Source organism: Falco cherrug, chromosome 7 (assembly GCF_023634085.1).
Source record: "Falco cherrug isolate bFalChe1 chromosome 7, bFalChe1.pri, whole genome shotgun sequence".
Lineage (NCBI taxonomy): Eukaryota > Metazoa > Chordata > Aves > Falconiformes > Falconidae > Falco > Falco cherrug.
In genome coordinates this window covers 23,605,921-23,618,543 of record NC_073703.1, presented here as the reverse complement: position 1 = coordinate 23,618,543, position 12,623 = coordinate 23,605,921, and the positions used below count along the sequence as shown (strand labels likewise).

The 12,623-nt window shown below is 38.5% G+C and overlaps 1 protein-coding gene across 5 annotated transcripts in view; it reads left to right on the top strand.

The window, feature by feature from the left end:
- SCAPER (S-phase cyclin A associated protein in the ER) overlaps nt 1-12,623 on the top strand; it is a 165,949-nt gene that overhangs the window by 54,825 nt on the left and 98,501 nt on the right. For all 5 annotated transcript variants that reach the window (XM_055715699.1, XM_055715701.1, XM_005442654.4 and 2 more), the window contains exons 18-20: nt 2,293-2,374; nt 3,671-3,823; nt 5,582-5,689. In XM_055715699.1, the coding sequence (XP_055571674.1) occupies nt 2,293-2,374; nt 3,671-3,823; nt 5,582-5,689 (343 nt within the window). The remainder of the gene's footprint in view (nt 1-2,292; nt 2,375-3,670; nt 3,824-5,581; nt 5,690-12,623) is intronic.

Here is a 12,623-nt window from a genome sequence, read left to right as displayed (position 1 = left end):
GCCCTACAATCTGGTGATTATGTTATGTCAGAATGGCTTCAGGGTCATTTTGTTTTATTAATAACAGTTCTGAGGTTTCTCTAACATAGTAGGTTTAGAGGAGGATTCAAGGTGTCCTGATTTGGAAGTTACGGGAGAGGTGAGATTGACAGGAAGGTGGCTGTAAACGTCCCTTCCATGTTCTGGTGGAACCTTGGGGTATCATTTGATGTTTTGTTTTGCTGGGCTTTTTTTCCTACTTGCTAGGGTTTGATGCTTATCCTGAAGATTTAGTACTTGCTGGAATGAGTACTTTCTGGAGTATCTGCTTAAAGCTTCTTCATTGTAAGGTTTACCATGTGCATCTGGTGGTGATTAAAGCATCTGTATGAAAGGAATAGTGTACTTAAAACTGACTTCAAAAGCCCTTCTGCCCTTACATACATAAATGTGATTCCATTAAGGTTTTAGATGTAATTTCAGAGTGTTTTATATTCCAGAGAGTTTAAATCCATAATATGGAAAATTTTATTCTTGTCAATAGGAATCATAAAACTGTGTAATATAACCAAATCGTGCAAAAAGCATGCTTTTCAAAAGGGCTTGTACAGGAGTAATGTTGATGCTCTATAAATTTAAACTTCAGCATTTTGTTTCAACTATTATTAGTCCAGAGTATGCAGTGACAGCAGTTTGTCATAGTTTCTAGGATTAAACAAATATTTAAACACACATATTGAAAGAAATAACTAAAATAAGCTTTGGGTCATGTGTTATTTGTGATTTGTTTCAGCTCATGTGTGAGTCAGGAACGCTTTAAAATGGAAACAAAGACTGTAGTTCAGCCTTTATATACCTCTGGGGAGATAGCACATAAACTACCTAATGCTTCTCATCCGTCATCTCTTCCTCACACCCCTCCTCCCCATGGTGATTGGAAGAACTCACTTATACTTTCTGAAAGAACAATTGTGTGTAGTGTTTATTGTTAGACTTGTTTCCTCCCTGTCGTCTTTTCTATCTGCTTTTATATTTTCTGTGGCTTTTTGTTTTGAAGTGTTACTTTATCTGAGACTTTTACTTTTACTGAAATGACAGGTTTTTTCTATGAGTTTTCTGTTTAGAAAAGAAAAAAAGAGAAGTCCACACAAAACAAAAACCACTGCAGTCTGGTTAATGTTCTTTATGTTATTCTTTCTAGTTTTGTCACTCAAACTACTTTATTTTTAGAATGCTTTTTGAAGAGATGGCTAATGGCTTTGAATGCCTTATTCTTTGTTCAGTTTTACCTCTCTGGCCCTTCACAGCTGCCAGAGTTTTAGGAGAAGTGTTTCTCTCCCATCCCATTTCTTTTGTACAAACAGCATGAGTAGCTGACTTTCTTCCTTTTTAAGGTTTAATAGCTTTTGTGGCTTACTGATCACCAGTAAGTTGTTCTTGTTTAAACCGTTATCTGCAGGTTTCTGCTTAATAGTTTTAGTAACAGATTAAGTTGTACCTCTTGTCCTTTTCTCAGACAGAAAAAAAGAAATCTTAATCTCTTCAAGGATTGCTTAGAGGATTCACAGTCTCTTACTGACATCTGCCTGCATGACAGCTGTGCTTTGGCACTTTGCTGGGGAGGGGAAGGAGAGTTGCTAAAAGCAAAGAGGACAACTGAAGTTTGAGACGATTCAGTTTTTGGAAGAGAGATATAGGGTAGACAGGGTCAGTGAGCAAAATAGGTCCTGACTGCAGTTACGTGCAGGAGATGACAGTAAGATAAGTGCCTGATCTTTTGCTATCCTTTAGTGTCTTGATTATTTAGAATTGCAATATTCTAAAGCGTCAGTTCATCACTCATGACTGTATAATTTAGGGTTGGTCAAAGTGTTATCTGTAAGTGTATATAGTCAAACTTCCACTAATCATCATTTTTACAAAAGAGACCTCCCTCATTGCTTTATGGTTTTTCTTTGATTTGCCATTGTACTCCTCCCCTTTGGTTCCCTGACTATAGCTATTGGCTGAAGAATGCTAATGGTGGCAGGGTATCACATTCATCACTATTTTGTGGCATTCTGTTGACTATCATTGCTCTGATTTGGACTGAGGTGCGATCCAGGTTCTGCTACAGAAGTTCAAGAGTCTGCCTTTATCGAAGCATCTGTATTCTCTGATAACTAAGTTGCTTTTTGTTGTCTTTGTTTTTTGCTGAGCCATCTTCAGCTTCGTTTTTGGGGTGCTCGTTCTCCATTTCAAGCATAAATTAGTCATATTATGCATGCTTTACGTTACTACAAGTTTTTCCTGTATTTATTACCTTTTGGATAGAGATCGAGAAGAGAGGTTGGCAGCTCTTACTGCAGCTCAACAAGAAGCCATGGAAGAACTACAGAAGAAGATTCAACTGAAGGTATAGAAGGATACTTTAGTTGAAAAATACATCAACAATAAACAATTTCTGCAAAATTACTTTATGTATGTATGTTTTATTTGATGAAGAAGTTATGGTGCGCTGTACAGTGTCCCGAATTTCTTAACTTTTACAAGAGATTTTAGACTTTTGCATTAAGAAGAGGACCTTGCTGTATAATGTATACTCTGTAGCTGGAAAAAACAGGACTGAGCTCTATGGAATTCATTAATTTCAGAGCTCTGAACATGATAACAAGTGAACCTGTACTTTCCAAGAAAAGTCAAAGTAATTTTAAATTAAATCATGAGGAAAATCAATACATAAAAACTCTCATGCCATTTAGTGGAGAGTTCACCAATGGTCACACAGGTGCTGTCTAAAGGTATTGAAACTGATGCTGTCAAGTGTGGCATGCTATTTCCTTTTGTTTCATGAATGGCTCCAGTTATTTCATAAAATAGACATAAGGACTGAGCCCCTTGTAGTTCCCCTGTCCAGCTGAATTGGGTGTCCAGTGGAGAACCGAGGTATCAAAAGTTTTGAAGAGATACCCACTATTTTTCAAGAGATGTAAAGACTTCTAAAGTGATAAACTATATTTTGAAGGCTCTGAGATGGAACTATATATTAAAGTTTCAGTTAATGGTAAATCATTTAAGTACTTATTCTAGAATGGTTTATGTATGTACAAGTAACTTCATTTCAGTATTATTCTTTGCTCTGATCCCAGTCTTTAGCACCATAGCTACATTTACTTATACTGTAAAATGCAGTTTTGCTATTAAATACCGGTTCATACCCCAGCCTCTGATTTTAAATAATAGTTGAGAGTTTGTTCCATTGACATGAAGGTTAGGTGTGAAAACCCTCTGAAAGAATCCAGTGAACTATGCCTGCTACTGCGGATAAATAACAAGTAATTTATTTTACTTTTAATTTGTACTTCGTGATTTCATGTGAAAACAGCACTACGTAAGTTACATATTTGTAGAATTGAAAGTTGAACTTGTATTCTGTGCTAGTGTTTCATTAAGAACAAAACCAGAACTGAAATGTTAAATGTAACAAAGATTTACGGAAGGATTTGCAGCAGATTATTAGTTGATAATAACCTATAAAACAAAAAAAGAAATTGATTTCTGCTGGCTTTTAATGCCTTTCAGAAATAAAAACTAGTTTCTACTTAACAGAAGTTCATCCTAACTGTACAATATTTGGTAATTCTTTGCACAGTTTAATCCCATTTGCTATAATTCACCATGTTTTTTCTTTGTTGCTTTATTTTCCATTCAGCATGATGAAAGTATTAGAAGGCACATGGAACAAATTGAACAAAGAAAAGAGAAAGCAGCTGAATTAAGTAGTGGAAGACATGCTAATACTGATTATGCACCAAAACTTACACCATATGAACGAAAAAAACAGTGCTCATTATGCAATGTAATGGTAAGTTGGATCTCTGTCCATACTGAATACTGTCGGAATTGCAAGGCCACCCTAAGCCTTGAAGCTACAAATGTTGCTTTATTCACAGATGGGAGTACTTAAATTTACTGTGTCCCTGCTCTGCTCTCGTAAAGTACAACTTATTTTGGATTCTTCTGTCTATAAATCAGGTGGTTTAGGGGAGATCTGAAAGAACTATAGAGTTTTAGTAGAATGAAAAGTGTGGACAGTACTCATTTATTAGCTGTCCCGTATAAGAAAAGCAAGAATTTGGGAGCATCAGGTGAAGGTAGTTAAAAGCTAGATTTAATGCAAAGTAAAGAATGTGGTTCTTTACACAGCAGGTAGCTGAGTTGTTCCTGTGGATATTTGAATTTAATATGAGTTCAGGGAATGATTGGACAAATTTCATTGGACTGAATTTCACTGAAAGTTACTAGATACAGATAAACCACATCAAGCTTAAGTAGTTCTTGAACTGTGGTTGGAGGCTTAAAGTGTTCAGGGGGAGTGTTGTGGTTTAACCCCAGCTGGCAACTAGTACCATGCAGCTGCTTGCTTGTGCTGCCTCCTGATGGGTAGGAGATTCAGGGGAAAAAAAGTGAAGCTCATGGGTTGAGGTAAGAACAATTTTTAATAGTTAAAATAAGTTTATATATAATAATTGTAATGAGAAGGAGGGAAAAAAGGAGAGAGCTAAAATCCAAAAGGGGAAAAAAAGCAAGTCATGCATGGTACAGTTGCTCACCACCTGCCGACCGATGCCCAACCAGTCCCCCAGCAGTGACTGGCAAACCCCAGCCAATTCCTTCAAGTTTCTATGCTCAGTATGACATCCCATGGTATGGAATGGCCCCTTGGCTAGTTCAGGTCAGCTGTCCTGGCTGTGTCCCCTCCCAGTTTCTTGTGCCCCTCCAGCCCTCTGACTTGGTATAAACATCACTTAGCAACAACTGAAAACATCAGTGTGTTATCAACAGTATTTTCACACTAAATCCAAAACACAGCATTCTGCCAGCTACTAAGAAGAAAATTAATTCTATTCCAGCCAAAGCCAGGACAGGGAGAATCAGTGTTCGTTTTGTCTCCTCTTCTGCTTCTCCTTTAGGTATCACTTTTTGGTCACTGTTGGAAGCCAGGTACTTTGCTAGGCAGATCTGCGATCTCAACAGGGTATCTCTTCTCGTATCCACCGATCCCTGTGTCTCAGGAATGGTGGAGGAGAGGAAGCCATACAGTCACTGAGTAGGAAGTGAGCAAGGAGATCTGTTCTGGTTGATAACTGTTTTTACTGATTTGCAAAGAGTGTGCATTACTGAATAAAGCCTTATATCCTACAAAGCATTATTTCTCTAAATTACTTGGTTTAATGAGATTGCACAGGATCACTTCAGGCAGTGCTGGAACAGAAACTCAGGTTCAGCAGACTGGAGTCTTGTATTTTCACTGATCATACATTTCAGAATGAAAGTTCAATATATGAAGTTAGATTGAAGTGAAAGTGAGATGAGAAACCAAGATTATTTTTTTTCTTTCTTAGTATACTGCTGGCTAGAAAATCATTGTGTAATTTACTCTTAAGTCCTGCATCAAAGATATTTATGTAAATTAGGTTAAAGAATAAAGTACTGTGCTTGAAATTCTGAACATACTCTTGATAAATTGACATATAATGTATTGTATTTAAAATACTGTTATTTTTAGGTTATGGAATTACCAAGGGAAAAAAAATGTACTATTAAATCATTGTCATTGCAGATTTCATCAGAAGTATACCTTTTTAGTCACATTAAAGGGAAAAAGCACCAACAGGCTGTGAGAGAAAACAGTAGTATACAAGGGCGAGAGCTTTCAGATGAAGAAGTGGTAAGTTTTTGTAACCATTTTTTTATTTCTAGTTTTAAATGCCATACAGCTGAGTAGCCTAAGAAAGTCTTTAAAATTCCTGTAAAGGAATTGAACAAGAATATTTGTATTAGCATGGGAATAATAGTGCCTTTTGAATATAGACTGTCGATGAAAAGCAATGAAAGAAACAGCGGATTCAAATACTTCAGGCAATTGCCAGTTGAAATACATGGTGTATAAAAAATACAAAAAGTGACTAATTGCTTTTCTGTTAATCCAAAGGTGCTTTTCATCTCACTATATTTTTCCTTTCATCATAAAAATCTGATGTGCTGCAGGTGTCTGCATCTTGCCTAACCTTTTTTTTTTGTTCCTTCCTGCTGCTTAAAATATCTTAGTCCTCTTTTAGTTATCAGATATGCTGTCGTATGCATCAAGATCAATAATGCTGAAAATCATAGTGCTAAACTACTTTAAAAATTTAGGATTGGAAATGCTTTGCAAATATTGGGATTTCTAGAAAGAACAATAATTAGTTTTTCAGTAGCTTCTTTAGAAGAGTTGGCATTTAGGGTGATTCTTAGGAAGCCCTGCGGAGATTTTATACTAAACCAAGAAACTACTGTTTTGAAGAAAAGACTTCTGAACGGTTGTCTGATTTAATTTCTTGCTGCTGCTGCCTGAATTGAACTACAGTATTAAGTCAAGCCTTTTTCTATGAGACAAATTGTAACAGTCAGACTTTGAGTTCTGTCTTACCCAAAAAATTTGTGAATGCCTGAGTATTATACCTGTCAGATGTTAGGAAGAAATACTGTGCAAGCCAGTTCTCCGGAGCCGATTCAGATTTAACTTCATTGTGTTCAGAAACCTGTTTCCAGCCAAGCTGATTCAAATGACACTGCTCTGTACTTCTAATTTTTGACTGTCTCCTCCTTTCCTTTGCAATTCTTGTTACTATTTTTATTTTGAAATCTTGTTTACAGCTCTTACATCCAGTAGTAGCATCTTATATTTTCCTTTTTAAAAAGCTTTGGAGAGTTAAGTCCCTGAGATACTGAAATCCACAGATGTGGTTATCACTGGAAAAACAGAAGAAGAAAATCAGAGAGATACAGTAGTCTGGAGGAATAAATTTTTGCTGAGTTTGCAGACCCCTTCGTAACTGTAACAGAAGTACATAAACTGTCTTTCAGTTTCTTTGTCCCACTTTACAGTGTTTGGTGGGAGTTCTGTGCGTTTGGATTTGGTTTTAGATGCAGGATTTACCTAACTGGATATATGGGAGAATGCTTCATACTGCATCCATTTTCCTAGAAATACAAGCTGTGAGATTTCACAGAATCTTTCATGTTGATACACGCATCAAAGCGTGGGGAATCTATAATTCTGAAATTTTCTAGTATCTGTCTGGCCTTTGCTTTTATCTGTCTAGCTACTGATAATTGAACTATGGCTCTTGCTGGGCAGCTGTCTCAGATGAATATGGAGGAAAACAGTGAACTAGATTTTCTTTTGACTGGGTGTTACACACTATTCACAACGTCTAATTTGATAATTTTAACAATTCCAGCTTCCAGAAGAAGGGATCATGTTGGAACAGCTGCCTTTGTGCCCAGTTGGTGAAAAAGAATTCCACTAGAGGGCACAGATACCCTGATTTTTGTGGTGTTCAACATCATATGCTTAAATCCTGTGTTTTTCAGCAAAACATTTTTATGTGAACTTAAGATCAAGATTAAGGTTAAATGTATGGGATTTCTTGAATGTGTCCTTTGTGTGGGATCAAAAGGAGAGAACAGCTTTAACTGAATGAACAGCTTGATGATTACAATGGGAGATTTAAATATCCTTAATCAAGATGGTGCATAGTATTTGGTATACTGGCAACATACAGATACTTCCAATGGTAGATATTTAATATATTATTTATACCTATATTTTAATTAGTCTGAGTATACAGTGCTGAACTATGCGGTTGTAATCCGAAATTTCGTTGGTCTGAGGCCTTCTCTGTGTGGTGTGTTTTTTGTTGTTTTTTGTTTTCCTCAAAGAGCAGGAGTAAGATATACATGCTAGAGATATGGTCACTGCAAAGCAAAAGAGCAATTTTATTTATCAAAGCGATCTGCTTTGTGTACCTCTATTCAACATGCGTAGTTAATGCCAGACTTTGCCTCCTCCACAACTGAAGCAGTCAGTAATTTAAGTTCTGAAATACTTGAGAAAAAATTTCCACAGTATTATATAGAAGTAAAACTGTATTCCATGGAAGCATTGTAATATTCATAGTTACTTATTCATCACTGTTTTCAATTTTTTTAGTCAGTAAAGATATCTGTAGTGAGAACACACTTGTACTACTTAAAGTTATTACACTTGTCATCTGTGATGTCTTTAGATTATATACATCTTGTCTGTGTCGCTGCTTTGACACAAAATATTTTATTTATATCACCTTTGACCTCATAAAATTTTACCTTTAACCTTGTGCACTTGACACCTCACATAACTTACTCTTGATCTTTGACTCATATTGTGTTAAGCCTGTTAAGTATAATAGGTAGCTGCCTAGAAAGAAAGCTTTTTTAAAATTGTAATCTGACCACAGAATTTCTTTGCTACTACTTGAGAGATCACAGAAGGACTTGAAATATCTTTATTTTGATTGTATTGGTATCACAGAAGGTAAGATTTAAGTATCTACTTAAGACTTCGGAAACTGGTTTAAGTAAGTGGTTACATAATATGTCTCCATACAGTAAGGACTTTTGTTGATTTGGCTGTAAGCAAAAAGTTAAAAACTGTAATGAATGATCATTGAGACCAATTTCTCTGGCCCAGGTGGATGCTACTAGTTGATCTTGCCAGAAATACAAAAATAAAATACTATATTCTAGGGTTTTCCCCTTTACTGTAGCATCTATATGTTCTGTAATTTTACAAACATTTTCAGAGATAAGAGTAGACTTCGTGCTGAAGCAGTTTTCCATTGGTGTGGAATTAAGCATATATTGTGCAAGAACTGACAGCTAGTATTAGATCATCAATAAGATGAATTCACTTGTAGATGTAATATACTTGTTGCAAGTCACAAAGAAAATAGGTTTCTTATGAATTAAGATACTAAAGATGAAAGAATACGAAGTTACTTCTAGGTTTGTGTGACAGCTTCATTTCGTTTCAGGCTTTTGGGTTTTCTTCCTTTGAGTACTTATTAGTCTCCAGCTGAAAAGGATGTAGATTTCTCTTAAAGCAATTATCTATTGATTTTGAAACAGTGGATATCATGTGAAAGCAAATTAAGTTTTGTCCACCTTTTTTACTTGCTTTTTAACTTTTCTTTTGTCTGGTCTCTTACACATTAATTCATGCAGATTATGTAGATCATGTAAATACGTTAATTCATGTAGATGGCAAAAGCCTTTCCAGTGTGGTAGGCTTCAGCCTAAAAGTTGTCTTTCCATCATTATATTCTGAAACTTGCAGTGCTATCACTGTCCCACATGATTTCACCCTTATCTTCAGTGCAGTAACAGTGTTCTGTCTACATTTTCTCTCTCAGCTTAAATGCATTTCTTCTTCCATCAAAGTTACAGCTTTACCTTCTTTTTACATTGCTATTTTGTATGCTATTCGTTTCCTGTCCCCTCTCTTAATATTCATATTACTTCCAGTGCAGCAAAAGATGTGAACAATGTGTGCAATTTGGTTTCATTGACTTCACTGGAATCAATTAGTATGTTTGAAGTTACGACTAATGGTTTTGCTGAATCAAAGCCTGTGTGACACGAAAGGCTTTTGACACAAAGGCCGTCACCGTAAAGGTGCCGTCTGAAAGCCATAGGATGACACACAGCAGTTTTGATAGGTTCCCGCAAGAACCTTGTAGCCGTTTGGTCCTACCTGTAGCTCCTAGAGTATTTATTCATTTTTATGCCCCTCTGCTTTCCCAATACACATAACATCAGTAATCATTATAGCTTGCTTCCTTTTACCCATTGTCCTATCTCTTGTCTGTATCTCCTGTCATTTAAATACCATGGTTTAAAGGCATTTTTAGAGTATAAATGATGTAATTCTATGCAGTCTGTGAATGTTTCTAATAAGTGAAAAGTACTTCAAAAAAACGTATCTAATAGCTAACGTGGTAGGGAGTTGGTTAATTTATATAAGGTGCATGCTCGAATTTTATGTATTCAAAGCAGGATGGAGGAATGTTAATGAACCTTTGCATATGTAAAAATGTGCTTTTTTTAATCAGGGAAGAAGACTGTTGTCATGATATTAAATGAAACAATGAACCTTCTTAGAGGTATATTTAGATCAAATGCAAATACACTCTCATAATGGAGCAAAGAAAGTGTTGTTGTCTGAAGACTGACAGTGTTAAAATGTGAGGATTTGTAGAAAGACATCACTGATTGAGCCCACCCACATTCTTTTTTGAAAAAAACACACAGTGGGTGACTAAAGCTTACTCTGTAGTGTGGGTTGTCAGGTTGGCTGGGGTTTGCAGTGCAAGCCTTTTCTGGCATAGGTCTGTCTAGGTTGCAGTGGGGTCTGATTTACGGTGTGCATAACTGTGCTGGCGAGTTCCCCTGGTACGGACACTGTTACACTTTTGCCGGGATGTGGTGAGAGGCTGCCTGAGAGAGCAGAGTTGTGCTGGTACAAGTTCTGTTCCAGCCATAGAAGGTTTATAGCTAGCACATCACACATGCAAAGATGATGTTCATATGAGGTTGAATTTCTAAAAGCTTTTTAGGACTGAGGATTTGTTCTTCTTTAAGAAATTGAGCTGTTTTCTCAAAGTTGTATGCTGCTTCCATTATTTCTTACAGAGGAAATTACTGATGGAAAGAGATGCGTGAATATTTTCATGCCTGACCTTTGCTCTTTCTGTTCTGTATTTAGAAGGAGCTACCTTGTCTAGAGGCATGGTGATGTCTGGACTTCACTATTTTATTTTTTTTTAATTCACTATATTTTCATTAAAATTAAATTACATCTAACTATTGTTTTATTGCTTCAGCCTTAGAAGTATTGGGGAAAAGGCTGTTTCTTTTTCCTTCTGAATCAGTGTTTTCAAGTTCTATTTGAATGAAGAATAGTGTCCTATGAAGTTCTTTGGTAACCTATCTAAAATAACGATCAAGAAAAATGGAAAATAACACTAAAGATGAACAGGTTTTTTTCATTTCCTCTAATAGTGGAGTTTGAGATATTCATACCTGTGGGTATGTGGTCTTTTAAAAATTGTTATGCAAGATTAATAGTTCTCTTTTTACTTCTTGAACATTGTTGTGTATGTTACACGTCTGCTTGTATTCATAGAATCATAGAATGGTTTGGGTGGGAAGGGACCTTAAAGACCACCCAGTCCCACCCCCAGCCACGGGCTGGGACAACCCCCGGCAGCTCAGGTTGCTCCCAGCCCCGTCCAGCCTGGCCTTGAGCACTGCCAGGGATGGGGCACCCACAGCTGCTCTGGGCAGCCTGTCCCAAGTCTCCCCAGCCTCACTGTAAAGAGTTTCTTCCCAATACCTGACCTAAACCTGCCCTCTTTCAGCTTAAAGCCATTACCCCCTTGTCCTGTCACTAGGCCCTTGTAAAAAGCCCCTCTCCAGCTTTCCTGTAGGTCGCTTTCAGGCACTGTAATGTCCCCCGGAGCCTTCTCCTCTCCAGGCTCTCAGCCCCAACTCTCTCAGCCGGTCCCCACAGAAGAGAGGCTCCAGCCCCCTGACCATCTTTGGGCCCCCCTCTGGACTCACTCCAGCAGGTCCATGGCCTTATGTCGGGGGCCCAGGAGCTGAACGCAGCATGCCAGGTGGGGTCTCGCCCGAGCGGAGAAGAGGGGGAGAATCACCACAGCCTGCTGGCCACGCTGCTTTTGATGCAGCCCAGGATTCAGTTGGCTGCTGGGCTGCAAGCGCACATTGCAGAGCCATGTTGAGCTTCTCACCGACCAGCACCCCTGAGTCCTGGCAGGGCTGCCCTCAATCCATTCTCTGCCCAGCCTGTGTTTGTGCTTGGACATGCAGGACCTGGCACTTGGCCTTGTTGAACTTCATGAGGTGCGCACCTCTCAAGCCTGTCAAGGTCCCTCTGGGTGGCATCCCTTGCCTCCAGCATGTCAGCCGAACCACACAGCTTGGTGGGGTGCACTTGATCCCACTGTCCATGTTGCCAGCAAAGGTGTTAAACAGCGTCGGTCCCAGTACAGACCCCTGAGGAATGCCACTCATTACTGGTCTCCACTTGGACATTGAGCTGTTGACCACAGTTCTTTGAGTGCAACCATCCAGCCCATTCCTTATCCACCGAGTGGTCCATCCATCAAATTCATGTCTCTCCAGTTTAGAGACAAGGATGTTACACAGGACAGTGTCAAAAGGTTTGCACAAGTCCAGGTAGATGTCATCAGTTGCTTTTCCCTTGTCCACCAACACTATAACCCCATTGTAAAAGGCCACCAGGTTTGTCAGGTGCGATTTGTCCTTAGCATAGCATCCAGGAGGATCTGCTCCATGATCTTGCCAGGCACTAAGGTAGTTCCCTGGGTCTTCCTTTTTTCCCTTCTTAAAAATGGGGGTTACTTTTCCCCTTTTCCAGTCACTGGAAACTTCACTAGACTGCCATGACTTCTCAAATATGATGGCTTGTGGCTTAGCCACTTCATCCAACAGGTCCCTCAGACCCACGGGTGCATCTCATCAGGTCCCATGGACTTGTGCACCCTCGGGTTCCTTAGATGGTCTTGAAGCTGATCACCTCCTAGAGCAGGCGGTTCTTCATTCTCCCAGTCCCTGCCTTTGCCTTCTGTGACTTGGGCAGTGTGGCTGAAGCACTTGCTGGTGCAAGACTGAGGCAAAAAAGTCATTGAGTACCTCAGCTTTCTCCATGTCCCAGGTAACATAGTCTCCCGTTTCCTTCTGGAGGGGGACCACAT